Source organism: Labrus bergylta, chromosome 21, assembly GCF_963930695.1.
Source record: "Labrus bergylta chromosome 21, fLabBer1.1, whole genome shotgun sequence".
Taxonomy (NCBI): domain Eukaryota; kingdom Metazoa; phylum Chordata; class Actinopteri; order Labriformes; family Labridae; genus Labrus; species Labrus bergylta.
In genome coordinates, this window is record NC_089215.1 from 15,523,642 (window position 1) to 15,543,996 (window position 20,355).

Sequence of the window (20,355 nt, forward strand, 5' to 3'; positions counted from 1 at the left end):
CTCATCATGTAGTGAACCAAGAAATGACAGATACAGAGCAGGTGTGTCAGAAAGAGAGGCATCAAACTGTCAGTTTACCTTAAATGGAGAGATACTCGTAAGCCCATGGTGCTGCCCATGGTGCTCGCAGGCCCATGGTTCTGATGTAAACAACATCAGAGTGTCTGTGTCATGAGGGGAATCCACACACACAAAACAAGGAAGTGAAAGCGAGCCGCTCATAAGTCATGGAGGATTAGTCCGTGTGTGTGTGTGTGTGGGTGTGCGTGTGAGTGTGTCGAAAGTCATGCTGCTAAATATAAAATGTGATAATTCCAACATTTCATGACTTGTGTTGATTGGTCTGATCTGCAGGGGATGAAATGCCTTGTCATCATTAGTGTGTGTGAATCTTAAACCTTTACAGATAAAACTATGGGAGGTAAAGAAGACGTACCTGAAGACAGGTTAAGGCTGTGACACAAAAAGAACAACACTGAAATGACGGAAGACGCAACAGAGTCCGACACTATGTCAACATTTTTTACTTTATATCAATAAAACATGTCGTTGGATAGATTCACTGGACAACAGAAGAGCAGAGAACATAATGAAGCAGTTACATTACCAATCAATCAATCCAAAGTATGCCCAGTCCGAGTCTGAGACAAGGCCGAGTAAAAATGATTTTAATTCCGAGACGAGACCTTGAAAAAGTGGTCTCGAGACCGGTCTGCAGACCAAGACTAATTTTGAGTACTACAACACTAGTATCTGAAAGTCAGGATGTCATTACAGAGGATTGTCTCCCCATAGATGATATAAAACATGGACGTACTCTCAGTGATGTCACTCATTTATTTCCTGAGAGGAGTTAAGAAGCCCAACAATGGCGGTCCCCATATCAGAAATGCTGATTCTAACTTTGGATCCCCCTCTACTGGGCAAATACGTGGACCTAAGGCGGGCCTTAAGCCTCCTGACAAGCAGCTACAACGTGCTGTACATATTTTATTCTGATGTAGAAATGGACATTTTAATATGGGCCTTAATGGGAGGTCCTGAGGTTTTGCAGACAGCCTCTAATGATGATGGTTTCAATATCATTGATGATGATGATGGTTGTTACGATTGTTTTTGTTTGATAACGACTTATAAGATGTTTTCTATACTGATTAGAGCTCTCAAGAACTGCCGTCAATGTTGTGCTTTGCCTCTGTGCAATGCCTGTCAGCACCTGTGTGTCCAATCGGACTCAAAGCTGATCGTTTGCTCTGACTGACATTGTTCCCTTTTTTCTAGATCCTTGCTTGTGTTGTTCTTACTCTCTGATGTACGTCGCTTTGGATAAAAGTGTCTGCTAAGTGAATTGTAGAATTGCAGTGGACGTACATGTCCACATTGGCTCCATTTTTTTAAACATGAGGTCACCGCTTATTCAGCCTGCTTTCACTCTTCATGCAGATTGTGTCCTGCATCAGCCCGCTGACACCTGATTGGTCAAAATACTCAAACTACATCCAGACCCCCCGGTACAGATCCGACATTTATATATAGACTCTTTAGAAGAGGCTTTCTGCATCCAGACTCCAGCTCTGTAATCGACCCATAACACATCGATCCACTGATCATCGATTCATGAATACAAGAGCTCTTTGGAAACACTGATTTTTAAAAACCTGTGCATTCACGAGGATTCTTCCTTTTATTGTCATCAGTTAATTTTTTATAATTAAACTTTTACCTGGTGAACACCTTCCTGCTCCCTGACTCTGAGCGGAGCCTGTACGTCCCGCTCTGTGCTTTAATGAGTGTGTGTGTGTGTGTGTGTGTGTGTGTGTGTGTGTGTGTGTGTGTGTGTGTGTGTGTGTTCAGCTCTTTGTGCAGTAAAGGACATTAATCACATTTTATTCTCTGTTAACCATTCAGTAAATAAAGAGCCTCCATCTCTATGAGATCATTGTATCTGTTCCCTGTCTGAGTCACGCACACACACACACACACACACACACTGTTTTCTGATGATTTGAATTCATTCAGCTGTCACTTACGTTTTTTTTTCCTGTCCTCATTTTCACCTTCACAACATCATCATCATCATCATCATCATCATCATCATCATCATCATCATCATCATCTTCTCCTCCTTTCACTTCTATCGTCTTCCTGTCGATTGTGTCTGTCGGTCAGATCTTGAGAACAACAGGTGGAGGAGACTCTGACATGAAATGTGTGGATGTGAAGGAGTCATGAAAAAGGATAACTCTCTCCTGTTATCCTTTTTTCAGACATGCTCACATATTCACCGTATCAACCATCGAGTGGAGAAGAACAAACCGGAGAACAGGAAACGTAATGCAGCAGTTTAATTACATGCATGGCGAGCGTACCAGTCGCACGCCAGCAGCAGGATATCATCATCTCGCGGAAAGTGGATTTTCCTGAATATTTCCTGCTGTGTTCTCACATCAGCTCATCTGACTGCACACAGACAGTTTGACTCTCAGGTTAGCTGCATTCATAAGTTTAGTGAATGTCTGTAAGCCGCTTTTTTTGTGTGGCGACAGTCAAACCTGCACAAACACTCCTGAAGTGTTCATGCTGAGCGTCATGTGTGAACACAAACAGCTGAATGTTTCTCTCTTCAGCCGGAGTTTCTCCTGCAGCCTCCTCGTATTTATTCTGCAGAAAGTCAGAGTGAGCTGATGTGAGAACGCAGCAGGATATAATATTGTTATTAAATCTTTATGATAATATCTACCGCCCCTGAAATCCTCCTGATCTGGTTGTTCAGACACGCCCCTCACAGCAGGAGACGGTTTGGGGGGAGAACAGGAAACATAATGCAGCAGGTTCATTAGAGCACAGAGATAGTAGAGAGGTGACGTGCAGACAGTCTATGGTCGTGCATCGATCATGTCTCCTCCTTCACTGTGATGTCTCCTTCACTGTGATGTCTACTTCACTGTGACGTCTCCTTCACTGTGATGTCTCCTTCACTGTGACATCTACTTCACTGTGATGTCTACTTCACTGTGATGTCTCCTTCACTGTGACGTCTCCTTCACTGTGATGTCTCCTTCACTGTGACGTCTCCTTCACTGTGATGTCTCCTTCACTGTGACGTCTCCTTCACTGTGATGTCTCCTTCACTGTGACGTCTACTTCGCTGTGATGTCTCCTTCGCTGTGACGTCTACTTCGCTGTGACGTCTCCTTCGCTGTGACGTCTCCTTCGCTGTGACGTCTCCTTCGCTGTGATGTCTCCTTCGCTGTGATGTCTCCTTCACTCTGATGTCTCCTTCACTCTGACGTCTCCTTCACCGTTACGCCTCCTTCCTCACAGTGATGCCTCCTTCACCATGACGCCTCCTTCCTCACAGTGATGCCTCACTGTGACATCTCCTCCTTCACTGTGACGTCTCCTTCACTGTGACGCTTCCTTCACTGTTACGTCTCCTTCACTGTGACGTCTCCTTCACTGTGACGCTTCCTTCACTGTGACGTCTCCTTCACCGTGACACCTCCTTCCTCACAGTGATGCCTCCTTCACCGTGACGCCTCCTTCACTGTGACGTCTCCTTCACTGCCTCCTCCTTCCGCACTGTGACGTCTCCTTCACCGTGACGCCTCCTTCCTCACTGTGACATCTCCTTTCCCCTTGACATCTCCTCACAGGAATCAAACCTCAGCTGACACCTTCAGAGTAAAGGCGTCCCCCCTCAGTCATCTCAGGAATGTCCAACAGGAACCAGAGGAGCAGGACTCCCCCTCACCTCTCAGGTCCCCGTCCATCCATCCCCTCGTACATCATCCGTCCGTCCATCCACCCGTCAGGCGCTGGCGGGACCCAGCGCAGCCGACAGACGTGAGCCGCCTCAGGTTGACTCTCCTCCTACGAGGGCCCCTCTCTGAGCTTTCTGAGGGCCCCGTCGGAACCCGCAGTGTCCCGCCAACTCAATCTTAGTCGTGAACAAAGTGGAGGGAGCGGGAGCCGTCCCATCAGTCTCCATTATGGGACGGCGTTGTTGCTCGGCTGTCGTGTTCCTGAGGTACTCCAGGGGAGATGCTGTCTCATACATCATCAGGGAACAAAGGCTCTGACCGGGGGGGAGGGGGAGCACGGGGGAGGGTGGTCCTTCCTGCCTCTGAGACACAAAAACACACACTCAAATACACACACTACCACCCCCACTCCCTATCATGGGGGGGGGGACTGATGGTCAAGATGATCTGAGTGGAGGAGAAACAAACCTCTGTGCAGGTATCGTATTAAAGTTTGTGTTACAGTAAAGTGGGTCTCAGGTAACTCTTCTTCTTCTCATGTGTGAGGTCAGAGTCTTTAACCTTCCCCAAGGATTTAAAGCATATCAGCTGTGAATGAAACATGAGCTGTGTTCATTATTCGGCTTCAGCTTTGATTGAATTTAAATTAAAGATATTAAAGAGCACACATTGGTGTGTGTGTGTGTGTGTTTGTGTGTCTGTGTGTGTGTGTGTGTGTGTGTGTCTGTCTGTCTGTGTGTGTGTGTGTGTGTCTGTCTGTGTATCTGTCTGTGTGTGTGTGTGTGTGTGTGTGTGTGTGTGTGTGTGTGTGTGTGTGTGTGTGTGTGTGTCTGTCTGTCTGTGTATGTGTGTGTGTACATGTGTATGTGTGTGTGTACATACACAGACACTGTCTGTGTGTGTGTGTCTGTGTGTGTGTGTGTGTGTGTGCATGTCTGTCTGTCTGTGTGTGTTTGTGTGTGTCTGTGTGTGTGTGTGTGTGTCTGTGTGTGTGTGTGTCTGTGTGTGTGTGTGTGTGTGTGTCTGTGTGTGTGTGTGTGTGTCTGTGTGTGTCTGTGTGTGTGTGTGTCTGTGTGTCTGTGTGTCTGTCTGTCTGTGTGTGTGTGTGTGTGTGTGTGTGTGTGTGTGTGCATGTCTGTCTGTCTGTGTGTGTTTGTGTGTGTATGTCTGTCTGTGTGTGTGTGTGTGTGTGTGTGTGTGTCTGTCTGTCTGTGTGTGTGTGTCTGTGTGTGTGTGTGTGTGTGTGTGTGTGTGTGCATGTCTGTCTGTCTGTGTGTGTTTGTGTGTGTGTGTCTGTCTGTGTGTGTGTGGTGTGTGTGTGTGTGTGTGTGTGTGTGTGTGTGCAGGGTTTGATTGACAGCTTTCACACCAGCTCTAACGAGTTTGTTTGAACAGAACAACACCTGAGGAGTGAAAATGGTCTTACCCTCATCGTGTGGCGGATCTGAGTTGACCTCATAGTTTGGATGAGAGCAGCAGCTTCAGCAGTGATCGATGAGTCTGTTCTGCCTCATTGTTTTACACTTTACTCCTCTGAACTCTGACGGATGGAGACGCCGCTCAGCTTGTCGCCAAAATGCCGTTTACCTCACAACCACACAAGTAAATAAAGAGCTCCAATCAGAGCGGTGAACAGGTCACACAAGAACACACATTCATCATCAGGTACCTGCTCTGTTACTCACATCTGCTCTGCTGCAGCATCAGGCCGGGACCTGCATCAGGCCGGATGTGTGTGTGTGTGTGTGTGTGTGTGTGTGTGTGTGTGTGTGTGTGTGTGTGTGTGTGTGTGATTAATATGAAGGTTTCTGATCCTCCAAAAAGAACCTGCTCTTCATGTCCAAGAGATCATCTTCATTAAACTCTTCATCACAACATGATGATGACGACAGACGAGGAAGATGATGATTTTAATATCCTTTATTAATCCCTGAGGGAAATCTGGGTTCACACTCTGTTATTTATAGGGACACACTTCTCACACACACAGGCCCGAATCACACACATGCACAAACAGGACCTGTGGACATGCAATGCTGGAGACATGTCAGAGCAGTTGGGGGTTTGGTGCCTTGCTCAAGGGCACCTCGACAGTGCTCGGGAAGCGCCCTGGCACCCCTCCAGCCTCTAGACCAACTTCCAGATTTGATCCGCACCGAGACTTGAACCGGCGGCCCTCCGGTTCCCAACCCAAGTCCCTACAGACTGAGCCGCCCCGATGATGATGATGATGATGATGATGATGACGACAACAGTTGTGCGAAAATGTGAAGAGACAGATCATTCACCATCCCGTCTCTGATCCTGCTCAGGACAGAGGAGCGTTTTCCTCTACGAACCCAGTGTCCTCCACGTCCTGCTAGGCCTCCTCTTCCTCTTCCTTGTCCTCTTCCTCATCCTCGTCTTCTTCCTCTTCCTCTTCCTCTTCCTCTTCCTTTTCCTCTTCCTCTTCCTCTTCCTCTTCCTCTCACTCTTCCACACCTCCAATCACCTGACAAGCCTACTTATACTGAACCATCCCACTCCACAACGTTTGTCTCAGTTCTTCAACGACCCACCCTCCCTTCCCTCCCTCTCATCCACTGAACCTCCTTCCTCATCCATCTCTTTTTTTCTAATTAAGCACAGTCTGGCCGTGATCAGCCCGGGCAGAACTACGCTTGAGACGGAGCCTCCATCCTGAGTCAGCCTGCAGTCAGTCAAACCTTCCAGACCAGCCAACCGACAACATCCCTCTCCATCATAATCATTACCTTAGCATATCGTCTTCTGTCGCACATTCATACCATCTATCATTAAATATCTTAAACGTATTTGGTTGTGGCGTGATCCTTGCTAGTGAAAGGATCTTCCAGTTTTCAGGATCGTGTTCTTTGTTCTAAAGATGAAGAACAATATGTAACACGGAGGGTAAAGGTCAAAGTGTGTTTCCATCAAACAACAACCACAGATTATTTTGAAAGTTTGTCCTTCACTTCCTATAAAATCATTTTGTATTAAATTGTCTGTGAAGACTGAAATCATACTAAAAACAGAGAAGTCCCTTTAACAGCTGGGCCAACAGAAAGTGATCGTTAGTGAAGTCTGATGACGATCATGAAGTTTTTAATGAAACAACGCACGATGTTAGTGCTCTGAAGCTCTCTGACATCAAACATTCAAATGAGTTCTGCTCCTTTAATAATGGGATGGTTTGGTGCAGTGGTTCCCAAAGGGGGGGTCGCAAGAGGCCTTCCAAAAAACAAAAGTAAACATTTAACACGTTTTAAAATTTCATATTTTTCCAATTTTTGTCTGCAACAACATGTCTGCTGCGTTTTAAACCAAGACAGACACACCTGATGTATTAACGCCTGTCCTAATGTTTATGCTTCAACCTTCAACAGTGGGGGGTCCCTGGTCTCTGGCATCTAAACTTTTGGGGTCTTGAGCTGAAAAGTTTGGGAACTCCTGGTTTTGGTGTTTCTGTGATGTGGGAGCTTTGAGCAGATGTTGGTCTGTTGGCACCCTCTAGTGGTTAAATCTTGAACCTCAGCTGTGCTCCTTACAGGGACGCTTTATAGAGAAGCAGCATGTTGTCTGCTGACCATATACTGTATATAATTATTATTTATTAATAATTCATATTATTGATGAATGTCTCTCTGCTCTTTCCTTAACATTTCATCCTTTTGGATTATTAATGTTAATATTTGTCGTTTTAGTTTATTGCCATTTGTTTTTGATCAACTTTTGTTTTTGAGCGAGAGAACAGAAAAAAACAATAAATCAAGATTTATGTCATTTTCATTTTTAATAATTGTATTGACACAAAAGCAGACAGACAAAACAAAGTTCACGAAATAATATTTTTTAAATTATAATTTAGTTTTATATCAGATTGTTAAAGTCCTTTTCACAATAAAAGAAAAAAAATCGTTTTTTTCTTCAAATATAAGCAGATACAAAAATATCTGGAAGTCTGTTTCACAATAACTCGTGTTTTAACAAAGCTGAATTATTAATAATTATGATTATTATTATGATAATTATATTGTTATTAGTATTATTCAAGCTTCCTCATGGGTGAAATGGATTTATAAATATCTATCTTTCTATTAATTATACATTTTAAAACCTATTATGTCGTATATAATTTCATTTCCCTTTTGATTTTCATATCCATTATTTTATGTATTGTCAAAGCAGCATTTCTTTGTTTTATTGTTTTAAACATGTTATCTTCAGGGCCAGCAGGGGGCGCATGCGCAGGAGCCGGAACCTTTTGGCGCTACCTCCTGTTTCCACTCGGTGTTGTCTGTGTGTAAACTTCCGGGTTGGGTGAGCGTACACACGTGAGAGCAGCAGAAGCGGTGAGCTCTCAGGTATTTAAAATACTTTAATTCAACATTAATACTGACGAAGATTTAAAAAACACCGAACGATGCTAGGCTAACGCTAGCTGCTGTCTGTGCAGATGAACGCGGAGCTAACGTGTGTTAGCATGTTTTCTTCTTGTTTGTCCACTCGTCACGTGAAATAATCACAAACTCATATTGTTAAATAATGTTTCATTCATACCGACACGCAGCTCAGAGGGCATCATGTCGGAACAGACACATTATCATAATAAGAATGATAAAATAATAGTTTATTTGTTTCACAGTGTGAAATAAAAACAAACAGACATCATTATAGATTAGAAACAATGAAATGAAACCACAGGTTATAGGCTCTTTTGTAAACAGCTCGACCGATATGAGATTTTGGGGGCCGATATTGATATTGTGGAGAGAAAAACATCTGATAGAGTTGTATCTGCTGATATCTTTCTTAGATCTGCAGAGAGTAGTCGAGGTTGGAGGAAATAAAAGATTTTAGCTACAAGAGAAAAAAAAGGTTAAATACAGATCAGTCTCGGCTCATTCTTACTAACTGATGTGACTGGCTGAAATGTCTCTGCACGCTACAGCCAATCAGAGCAAGGAAACATGATGTGTTATCGGGCAGCCTCTGCTGGAACACATCTCAGGGAGTGAAACAACAAATCCAGTGGCTGCTTGTTATTCACTCTGTGTTCAACGTGTTCAGTTTGCAGGATGGACGGTAAAGTCAAGGAACAGAAGCGACATCAGCAGAAACATAGCGGACCCAAAGCAGAGAAGAAGAAGCTCAGGAAGCAGGGGGCCACCACAGAAGAAGATGGACGCAAACGGAATCCCAAAGCGTTCGCCGTACAGTCCGCTGTTCGGATGGCCAAAACCTTCCACAGGTCAGTGGTCATCATTAAAGTCACACACACATTAAAGGAGCGATATGTAACTCTGACACCTAGTGTTTAAAATGGGTACTGCAGTCTAAATTCTAAACATTGTAGAGAGCTGTCTTTGACCTGATAACTGGAATCATATCTGGCAAACAGAGGGGCGTCCAAAACGGCCGTGTAGGGGGTCGTCTTGAAACCGCCTACCGTCTCTGGTCCAAACAAATCCAGAGCATTCAGGAGCAGAATCTAAAGTTAGAAGGAGGACATACTGGCTGCTGCATTGTTGTCATGTCTGACGTGACACTAACTCCTCCTCCTCTTGTTTCTTCTTCAGGTCTCAGGACATCAAGACTAAGAAACATCACATCCCCCTGGTGGACCGGACTCCTCTTGATCCCCCTCCCATCGTCATCGTCGTAGTCGGGCCCCCTAAGGTGGGGAAGAGCACCCTGATCCGCTGCCTGATCAAAAACTTCACCCGACAGAAGCTGGGGGAGATTCACGGGCCGGTGACCATCGTGGCAGGTGAGTGAGAACCTGCAGGCGGTGCAGCGCTGTGTGTGTTCATGTCTGACTGTGTGTGTGTGTGTGTGTGTGTGGAGCTCCCGCTCGCAGAGGGGGTGGTTTGGAGTGGATTGCGGCGCGGTGTGCGCTGTTACGGCCGGGGCGAGGTGGGGGGAATGGATCGGCGGGGGTTGTCGGCCTTTGGGGCGATGCTGTCCGTCTTCCCACCACCAACACCTCCGGGCGTTTCAGTCGCTCTACTTCCACTGTGCCGTACTTCTGCAACGCCAAAACCCAATGTGACGTCAGAGACAGAGAGGGAGAAGGTTCAAGACGATTTAGAGAGGCACTTTGAGATAAAGTCAATACGATCACAGTTCAATGTGTGTGTGTGCTCGTCTGTACTCTATCTGTTGTTTTAATGTTTAACGTGTTGATGTTTTACAGGTAAGAAGCGCCGCCTCACCTTCATGGAGTGTAACAACGACATCAACACCATGATCGACCTCGCTAAAGTCGCCGACCTGGTGAGGAAACAACGAAGGCACATCATTCATGTTTAACTAACAGCTGACGGCGACCCGTTCACTTGAGTGTCATCATTCAGAATAAAACTCTCATCACAGATAAAGCAAGATCAGGCTTTTGTTTTGAAATGCTTACCAGAGCCATGTTGGGGTGCGTGATGGGTGTTGCATGTCCTGCTTCTGCTCATGGTGCTCGATAACTCTGTGAGCAGTCGTCTCAGTGTTCGGTGAACGACGCTCACGTTCTCATTTAAGAGTTTCCGATTGACTCGTTCAGTTCAGCAAAGATATGAGCGCGTTCGACACATTCAGACTCATCTGTATGAAGCGGGTCTGAGGACCTCGGAGGTCAGATGAGCAGATTAACATCACGCTGCAGAGACAGAGGGCAGAGTCGCACAGAAGGAGGAGATCCATACTCAGATCAGCATCAGCACAGAGAGGCGATGAACTGCTTTGACCACAGGGGGCGCCAAAATCAACACAGACATGAAGTTCCTCTCAGGAGCGTCAAACAGGAATGAATGTCGCATTATAAAGTGGACAAATGTTTGTTCCCCCCTCAGGTGTTGATGCTGATCGACGCCAGTTTTGGCTTCGAGATGGAGACGTTTGAGTTCCTGAACATCTGCCAGGTGCACGGGTTCCCTCGCATCATGGGCGTGCTGACTCACCTGGACTCGTTCAAGAACAACAAGGCCCTGAGGAAGACCAAGAAGAACCTGAAACACCGCTTCTGGACCGAGGTCTACCAGGTAAACACACCTGTAACTCTACCTGTGTTTGCCCCTGTCAGTGTGTGTGTGTGTGTGTGTGTGTCTATTTTTGTTTCTGTGCTGTCAAACAGTTAGAATCATATGAAGGTATAATCCTGGTACGGTAACCTGTGTGTGTACCTGTGTGTTGACCTGCAGGGGGCCAAGCTGTTCTACCTGTCAGGGATGGTGTTCGGAGAGTATCAGACTCAGGAGGTGAAGAATCTGGGCCGTTTCATCTCGGTGATGAAGTTTCGTCCTCTGGTGTGGCAGACGTCTCATCCCTACGTGCTGGCTGATCGGTCAGTGATCTCGCCGTTCTTATTACCTTGAAAATCGGCGTCATTAACGCGCAGATCAACGATATGTAGCGTTTCCTCAGTGTCACAACCTCGAGGGTCACATGTCCAGGTGGAGTCGCTGAGTTAGTGTGTAACTCTCTCTGCTCTCTCACAGCATGGAGGACCTGACCGACCCAGAGAGGCTGAGGACGGACCCAAAGTGTGACCGCACAGTTTCACTCTACGGCTACCTGAGAGGGACATACATGAAGAACAAAGGCCAGGTCCACATCCCCGGTATGAAGTCTGATTCCCTGTTTGTTCCTCTTGTCTGAACCCTTTCGCCTGCACACTAACCTGTGACGTTACTCCGTACAGGTGTGGGAGACTTCCAGGTGTCAGACGTGAACTTCCTGCCTGACCCGTGTTCACTGCCGGGCGCTCAGAAGAAGAGAGCTCTGAACGAGAAGGAGCGTCTGCTCTATGCTCCCATGGCCGGGGTCGGGGGGGTCGTTTACGATAAGGACGCCGTTTACATCGACCTGCCCGCTAGCCACGTCAATCTGCAACAGGTGAGTATGTTGTCAGCAGCATGTTTACCTGAAGGAATCGACTGGAGACGTTCAGACACGTTTGGTACCTTTAACTTATACTGACGTTATGTTCAAAGGCAAACCTTTAAGAGTCCTGTGTGATTCCCTCTAAGAGCAGATGGAGAGTTTTGTGTGTACCTGGTGTTATGTGTATTTTTGCGTCCTCGCTGTAGGAGGAGGGGCGTCCCACCACGGAGCTGGTTCAGTCTCTTATCGACACACACGCCACTCTGGACGCAAAGATGGCCGCCAGTAAAGTGTCTCTGTTCAGCGGCTCGGCCACGCTGGATTCTGCAGCCGTGGAGGAGCAGAGCGGGTGAGACACGACACATACACACAGAGACACACACACACACACACACACACACGCGCACACACACACACACACACACACACAGACACATGCACACACACACACACACACACAGAGACACATACGCACACACACACACACACACACATACGCACACACACACACACACAGACACTAAGACTCACACATAAACACACAGACACGCACGCAAGCACACACACTTTATTATCATCACATTTAACTTTCAAGGATTCATGATGACAAACTTCAACTTGTGAGTTTGTTAAAGGTTAAGTATAATTGTTCTTGTGTGTGTGACAGAGAGGGGGCGGGGCTCCAGGAGACGCTTGTGTTAGACCCTCACACTCAGAGAGAGAGGAGGAAGGTGGTCTTCAATAAGGGGGAGGAGGAGGAGGAGGAGGACGATGATGAAGATGAAGAAGACGATGACGACAGTGAGGACAGCGATGAGGATCAGGAGGATGAAGACGGAGATGATCTGTCCGGGTTTCTGAAGAAGGCGAGAGCTGAATCCGATCAGGCGAGTCAGAACGTTCCTCCTCCGGAGAAGAAACAGAAGCTGGAGGAGACGAAGGAGGGAGGCGTGGAGGTGCCGGCGTTCGCTGACAGTGAGGACGAGCTGGAGAGGAGCGATGAAGAAGAGGAGAGTGATGAAGAGGAGGAGGAGGCCGGAAGAGCAGGAGACTCTGGACACTGTTCTGAGGAGGAGGAGGAGGAGGAGGAGAGTGATGAAGAAGATGATGACGAGTCAGGGGAGGAGGATGAGGAGGGAGAGAAGGAGAACGAAGAGGACGAGGAGGAAGAGGAGGAGGAGGGTAAATATGTAAACTGTTGAATCAGGTGCCTTAAAGACTGTAGAATAACAAACCTGACTTAAACAGGGTTAACTGCTAGTTGACAAGCCGCCATTACTGTGGTGGCGTCTCCCTCCCTGCGTGTTTGAATGTGAGCGGTGGAGTTCTAAGCTGCTCGAACAGTCATGATGTACTTAAAATTTGTGAAAAAATGATGAGTGAATGTTACACGCTGTATGAGAGCGGACACATTCAACGTCCACACAGAGGACGGAGGTATTCTTCAGGGACATCGAGGCGAGTGTGTAATAAGTCACATCTGACCTCTCTGAGGGATCTGTAGGGGTTTAGTCGTCCATCTGCAGGTGATTCATGAAAAGATCTCGTCTGTTAGTGAGCATCGTCAGGTCAGAGCTGCTGCTTTAACAAAACGTGCTCAATGAATACGTACAGAAATGTATTTCAAACTAATCTGAGAGGATAAAATGTAGCAGCTGACGCTAACGAGCTCGTAGAATAACGTTATATTACTCAGCGCTTCATCACGTTGGAGCTTCATCTCACCTCTATCATCCTCAGGCTCTCTGAGGTGGAAGGAGGGTCTGCAGCAGAAAGCCTCCCAGGCGTTTCTACGGCAACAAGAGGCTGCCCCCAACCTGAGGAAACTGGTGTACGGCTCAGGTAAGTTTCATGGCTTTGACCAGCTAACGTCCATGTTCCCCTGAAGCCCTCATTATAATAATGAAGAATATTTACAAACGTTTTCTTTCTGACCTCTCTGTCTGCGGACGCTCGTCTCTTTCTCGTCCCCTTTATGATTTAATCACAAACTCTGAGCGAGCAGACAGGAGCCCGAACTCGTGACTGATCTGTTCGACGTCTGAAACTGAAATAAAAAAGAAGATATTAATGTGAGGGGGGTTTCACACCAGGGACCCGGGACCAGGGTCCGAGTACACTTGACCCTGAAGTCTGTTTCATGTGATCAGCGTGAACACAGACGTACCGTTCTCGCCTTGAAGAGGTGGTCCCGGGCACGATTCATGTTTACACGAGTATGGTCTGCGGCTATGTGAAGTTATCCTAAACGGCTCCTGTCACTTTAAAAACCGCTGTATCCATGCAGCACGGCCCGTTTCATCCTCTGAGCTGCACGGTAGACGTGGACGTAGGAAGAGGGTCGTTGTTGGCATCTCAGAAATAACAAAAACATCCACAGTTAGCAGGATGGACTCGCAGCGCACCAGTGGTTGCCATGGTTACTTCTTCTTCCCGCTTCTTGGAGGATTTTGCAAACCTATTTACCGTGCCTTAAACTCCATGATAGTAAATGAACGCTGTGATTCGGCGTCTGTGTTCTGGTCATGATGAAGTTGCGTTTGCAGTTTTAGGAGCGGAGACGGGGGATGAAGAGGACGAGGAGGAGCTGGGCGGGCTGTTCAGAGTCAGCCGACCTCAGAAGAGTAAAAAGGTCACGGCAGACGCTATCGACTGTTCACGCTTTAACCCCGACACGTCACATGACTGGGACCTGGAGGAGGTACACACACACACACACACACACACACACACACACACACACACACACACACACACACACACACACACACACACACAGTCAGATGTCTTTCTCCGCTGCTGATGTTAAATCGTGTTTGAACGAAACTTGATGTGTTCTTGTTCTCCAGATGCTGAACTCCATCAGAGACTGTTTTGTGACGGGGAAATGGGAGGAGGGAGAGGATGCTGAGACGCTGCTCAAACAGGACGGTGAGAGAGGAGCAGTCACACACACACATACACACAAACACCTTTAAACTGTTGAAAACATACAGGCTGAGTCTTCAGGCGTGTCTTTAGGTTTATGTAGCTCTCAGGTGAGGATCATGAATAATAGTGATCTATCTTGCACTTCAGTTTAGTTTGTAACTATTGCAGCACACAGACCATGATATAGTATTGCACTTAACATGCTGTGTGTGTGTGTGTGTGTTTTCGTTCAGAGGAGCTGTACGGGGACTTTGAGGACCTGGAAACGGGGGCGGTCCACAAAGCTCAGGATGAGGTGAGTCAGTCTCAGCTGTGTGTTTTTTAAATGAAGCATCAGTTTGTTCTGATCTGTTTGATTTTTCACACCTTCATCCTCCTGGTTTTGCTTCATCCCTGCTGACCACCAGGTGGCGGCGGGCTTTTTAGAGTCTATTCAGCCAGTTCAGATCAGAGGTCACTCGTGGTCATCCTGCTTCTTTTTCTTCAGATGTTGAAGTGTTTCTGTCCTCTAACATCTCCTTACAACTGTTTTCTCCTCGTCCACCCTGTGACCAGCAGAACAGTGAGAACGATGAAGAGGATGACGAAGAGGATGGTGCAGAGGGCGTGATGAAGGTGGATGAGGATGAGAAGCAGAAGAAGAAGCGCCTGGATAAGAAGCGGCGGCTGAAGGAGAGGTTCGATGCCGAGTACGATGACGGCGAGGCCACGTACTTCGATGACCTGAAGGAGGAGATGCAGAAACAGGCCGAGGTGAAACATCTGGAGACGTTAGGAGTCTTTCTTTTTAAATATTTACTTCTTTTATCGTTTTAATGTGGGCGGCGTGTTTGTGCAGCTCAACAGGGCGGAGTTTGAGGACGTGGACGATGACACCAGAGTGCAGTACGAAGGCTTCAGACCGGGGATGTACGTCAGAGTAGAGATCTCCTCCCTGCCCTGTGAGTTTGTCGTCAACTTTGACCCCCAGTATCCCATCATCCTCGGGGGGCTGGCCTCCAGTGAGGGCAACGTGGGATACCTGCAGGTACGAGACACACAGAGCAGAGAATGCTAAGCTAACGAGTGTGAAGCTTCGCAGAGCTCACACAACCATGTGTAGAGTGTATTTTTCACTTTGACGCCCTCCGAAGGTTTCTGAGTGCAGCGTCGCTCTAGGTAAACACACAGTGCTGTTAACTCCTCCCCCTCAGAGACACCGTGCATGTGGCGCATTTCTTCTAGCTAGTTACAGTAATGTTAGCTGATTTCTGACTCTGCATCTCGTTTGCAGATCGTTGAAGAGACGACTTTTTGGTGTCAGATGGATTTATTGATTTCTTCGTATCAAACCTGAGACATGACTCGGGTTAGATGACTTCCTGCAGCCGCTAAAGCTGCTAAGCACGAGACAATGATGACAGCGCTAACGATACATGCTAACGCTACGTTACAATCTGTTATGAATTGGGATGCAACAATACAGCCCATGGTTCTATGCATACCTCTGTTCTTTGAGGTTTGGTTCTGATTCCCCAGACCATGGGAGTGTTTGTGTCTGCTAACGTCCTTATACCAGCGCATGAACTCACAGGCACAAACAGAGAGAGACAGAGTGAAATACTCAGCATGGAAGCTCGTACGTAAAACTGGTTAAGCACAATTTACAAGCGTGTATTGAATCGTGGGTGGCGTACAGAAAGGTTCAAGAGACGGGCTAACTGGCTGCTTTGTAGCTGAAGGCTGCTGTGTGAACTAGCGCCGTAAAGACATATGCACTTCTCACTAGATGACCTCACCGCTGATAAAGTTACATAGTGCTGAAAACAGGCGAGCGGGACACTCTGTGGACATGAGAGAGACGCCATTCTCCTCTATATTTTACAAATAATTCATGTTACTCTTTTTTACTTTTGCATTTTCATGCTTCTCTGCTCCCTAACATAACCCTAACCCCTTAAATATGTTGAGCATGTAACTATTAAAGTTGTATTTTAAAGTTTTGGTTTTTTTTGTGTGTGTGTGTGTGTGTGTGTAGATGCGTGTGAAGAAACACCGTTGGTACAGTCGTATCCTGAAGACCAGAGACCCTCTGATCCTGTCGTTGGGGTGGAGACGTTTTCAGACCATCCCCCTGTATCACATTGAGGACCACAACGGACGCCACCGCCTGCTCAAATACACGCCACAGCACATGCACTGTGGAGCGTCCATCTGGGGTCAGACTCACACACTTTGAACTCCGCCTTCTCTTAAGATCAGACATGAACGATGTGATTCAGGCCACAATGAGAGGAAGACACATTTTGCTCTTTATAAACGCTTGGTGTGGCCTTGCATATAAAAACATCAGAAATACGGTTTATTCTGATGAAAAAGATCAAACTCTGTACAGTAATAACCTGTTTCTCCGGGTGTCCCTGCAGGTCCGGTCACTCCTCAGGGGACGGGTTTCCTGGCGGTGCAGTCTGTGTCGGACACTAAAGTGAGTTTAACGTTTGTTCTAAAGGTCATCGTGGCGCTCTGTCTTCTACAACCTAACCTCCATGTTTCCCTGCAGACCAATAATTTCCGTATCGCAGCGACGGGAGTCGTTCTGGATTTAGATAAATCTGTGACCGTCGTGAAGAAACTCAAACTGATCGGTTACCCGTACAAGATCTTCAAGAACACCAGCTTCATCAAGGTGTGTGTGTGTGTGTGTGTCGTTGCATCGTTTAAAGCAACTCTCGTTGTGACCACGACCATGTAAACCATTCCAAGGTACACAGCTCCTGGTACAGGCTCTTGTGATTTCTCTACTGGCAGGTCTTCCTATCAAACCCCTGCAGATGATACAAAATGAAGCAGAGCGACTGGTCTTCAACCTTCCTGAAACATCATGTCACTCCGCTTTTCATCTCCTTCCTCTGGCTCCCAGTTACTGCTCGTATCAAATTTAAAACTCTGCTGCTCACTTACAAAAATGGCTCCTCCTTACCTAAACTCTATAATCCAGGTCTACACTCCCTCCCGCCCACTACGCTCTGCCACTGAAAGGCGTCTGATCCAACCTTCACAACAGGGTCCTAAGACGCTAACTAGACTCTGCTCCTCTGTCCTCTTTGAACGGCCTTGTGTCTGAAATGTGGGATTGAACGTTGATGTAACATTGAATGTATTTGTGTTCTGATCCGTGTCCTCAGGGAATGTTCAACACGGTCCTGGAGGTGGCCAAGTTTGAAGGCGCCTCGGTGCGGACGGTGTCAGGAGTCCGAGGACAGATCAAGAAAGCTCTGTCTTCACCCGCAGGAGCGTACAGAGCCACGTTTGAGGACCGCCTGCTCATGAGCGGTCAGTGTTTACTGTCACTGTTTACATCAAGTGTCGTCTTTACGCCTCGTTTCCACTAACGGGTGTCTACAGAACACATGATGCCTCATAGTGTTTGTAGATCTGTTAGTAAACACATGATGCCTCATAGAGTCTGTAGATCTGTTAGTAAACACATGATGCCTCATAGAGTCTGTAGATCTGTTAGTAAACACATGATGCCTCATAGAGTCTGTAGATCTGTTAGTAAACACATGATGCCTCATAGAGTCTGTAGATCTGTTAGTAAACACATGATGCCTCATAGAGTCTGTAGATCTGTTAGTAAACACATGATGCCTCATAGAGTCTGTAGATCTGTTAGTAAACACATGATGCCTCATAGAGTCTGATGTGCTGGAACACCAAACATCAAGAAGATTCCCAAAGGAATGATTCGACCTCTGGTTGACCCGACTCCGAACACAACCAGAGGTGGAAACGAGGCGTAGACATCCTGTTGTTGTTGCTGCTGTTGTTATTGTTATTGTTATTGTTATTGTTGTTGTTGTTGTGTGTGCAGTAGTTAAACTTTGTGTTGTTGATGTGTGTGCAGTAGTTAAACTTTTTGTTGTTGTTGTTGTTGATGTGCAGTAGTAGTTAAACTCTGTAGTGTTGTTGTTTTTGTTGTTGTTGTTTTTGTGCAGTAGTTAAACTTTGTGTTGTTGATGTGTGTGCAGTAGTTAAACTTTTTGTTGTTGTTGTTGTTGTTGATGTTGTTGTTGATGTGCAGTAGTAGTTAAACTCTGTTGTGTTGTTGTTTTTGTTGTTGTTGTTGTGCAGTAGTTAAACTTTCTGTTGTTGTTTTCCACAGACATTGTGTTCCTGCGCTCCTGGTTCCCGGTCTCGGTCCCTCAGCTCTATAACCCGGTCTCCTCCATGCTGCTGCCCGTCGGGCAGAAGGACAGCTGGGCCGGCATGAAGACGCTCGGACAGCTCAAACACGAGCTCGGCATCCGCAACAAACCCAACGCCGACTCTCTGTACAAGGTGAGGTCACCTGAGGTCCAATCAGCTGTGTGTCGTCAGGGTCCATATTATACATTTATGTTATTTAATCAGTTTCATCGCTGATTTCTTTTGTAGTAAATGAAATATCTTTGGAGTCGGGGACAATCAGAGACATGAAGCTGTCTCTGGACTTTGTCTCCTGACACAAACAGATTGTATGCTTGTTGAGTTTTATTTCCCGAAGAGATGTTTAATCTGAGTGTGTGTTTACTCTGCAGCCGGTGGTCCGAGGTCCAAGGCGTTTTAACCCCCTCCACATTCCCAAAGAGCTGCAGAAAGCCCTCCCCTTTAAGAGCAAACCCAAACTACAACAGGCCAAAGGAAAAGTTCCCCGAGACCTGAAGAGACCCAGCGTGATCCGAGAGCCCCACGAGAGAAAGGTGAGCCGGACCAGAACCTTCAGTGTGATCACATGACCTCCTGATAGTTACTGATTTAACTATGAGAGCAGAGGTCAGAGGTCAAATGTTTCACAATGAGACGAAGGCAAACAAGACCTTGTTTACTGAAGATTTGTTTAAGGGGGGTTGGCTCAGAGGACTCATGTCATCTTTCAGTTTAGTGAGTTTGGATTACCAGGATTCAAAGAATTAAATAGTCTCTGAAGATGAATTATCTTTACATTCAAAACCAGTCAAACCCAAAGAATCACATCAATGAAGTCAAAATGATTTTTATTATTTAGGAAAGAAAACAGTCACTTAGTCATCACTGTGCAAACAAGACTCAGATCAACCTGGAACTTCTCTTACTGTTGTTCTTCTCTCGTCCTGCAGGTGGCTGCGCTGCTCCACGCTCTGAGCACAGTCCACAACCAAAAGAAGAAGAAAGCACACACGCTGCAGCACGCTAAACACAAGGAGTTCCTGCAGGAGAAGGAGAAACAGGAGGATGCCAAGCTGAAGAGACAGAAGGAGGCGCGCAAAAAACTCTACCGCGTCATGGGCCAGACAGAGCAGAGGAAGCAGAGGTCCAGCCTGAAGGGGGCGCCGCAGGATGACTGACCTGCATTTAGACTGAATACAGGGATACATCCAGTCAGTGGACTGAGAGCTCTGCAGACTGATGTGGACTGTTAAGAGTTTCTGTCACAGGAGCTTTTTAATGTGTTTCTAAGTGTGTGAAGATTAACTGTAAAAAATGTTCTTTTGTTTTAATAAAACACAAAATAACCTGAACTCACTCTCAGCTATCAGTCAGATGTGTAGTCCACCACATGGCAACCTGTGTTAGTATCGACTCTAGAGAGGAGGGGGCGGGGGGACACAGCTCTCTACAATGTTTAGATCCTCTAAAGTTTGACGTTTCAGAGGCGGAAGTTAGATCAGGTTCATCACTACAGACTCTCACACAACACAAGATTACCAGTGAACAGAGTTTGTACCTGATCCAGGATCAGATGTGTCAATCAGGACCTGATCCAGGATCAGATCTGATGCTCCTCTTG

General features: G+C 46.6%; 1 protein-coding gene across 3 annotated transcripts; it reads left to right on the top strand.

The window, feature by feature from the left end:
* The first annotated feature begins 8,029 nt into the window (after window positions 1–8,029).
* On the top strand, window positions 8,030–20,086 carry bms1 (BMS1 ribosome biogenesis factor). Of its 3 annotated transcripts, none has more exons than XM_065949840.1 (23): window positions 8,030–8,128; window positions 8,835–9,015; window positions 9,344–9,534; window positions 9,961–10,040; window positions 10,607–10,795; window positions 10,955–11,097; window positions 11,252–11,373; window positions 11,455–11,648; window positions 11,843–11,985; window positions 12,304–12,818; window positions 13,377–13,478; window positions 14,183–14,337; window positions 14,486–14,567; window positions 14,801–14,862; window positions 15,123–15,320; window positions 15,406–15,594; window positions 16,585–16,765; window positions 16,973–17,031; window positions 17,107–17,232; window positions 17,732–17,879; window positions 18,712–18,887; window positions 19,127–19,288; window positions 19,685–20,086. In XM_065949840.1, exons 2-23 carry the CDS (start codon window positions 8,843–8,845, stop codon window positions 19,910–19,912), a joined length of 3,618 nt encoding a protein of 1,205 aa, XP_065805912.1. In that variant the 5' UTR covers window positions 8,030–8,128; window positions 8,835–8,842; the 3' UTR covers window positions 19,913–20,086. The 3 variants fall into 3 exon arrangements, with proteins under 3 accessions (XP_065805912.1, XP_065805913.1, XP_020496286.2); XM_065949841.1 differs by having other exon boundaries at window positions 15,126–15,320; XM_020640630.3 differs by having other exon boundaries at window positions 8,094–8,116.
* Window positions 20,087–20,355: the final 269 nt, after the last annotated feature.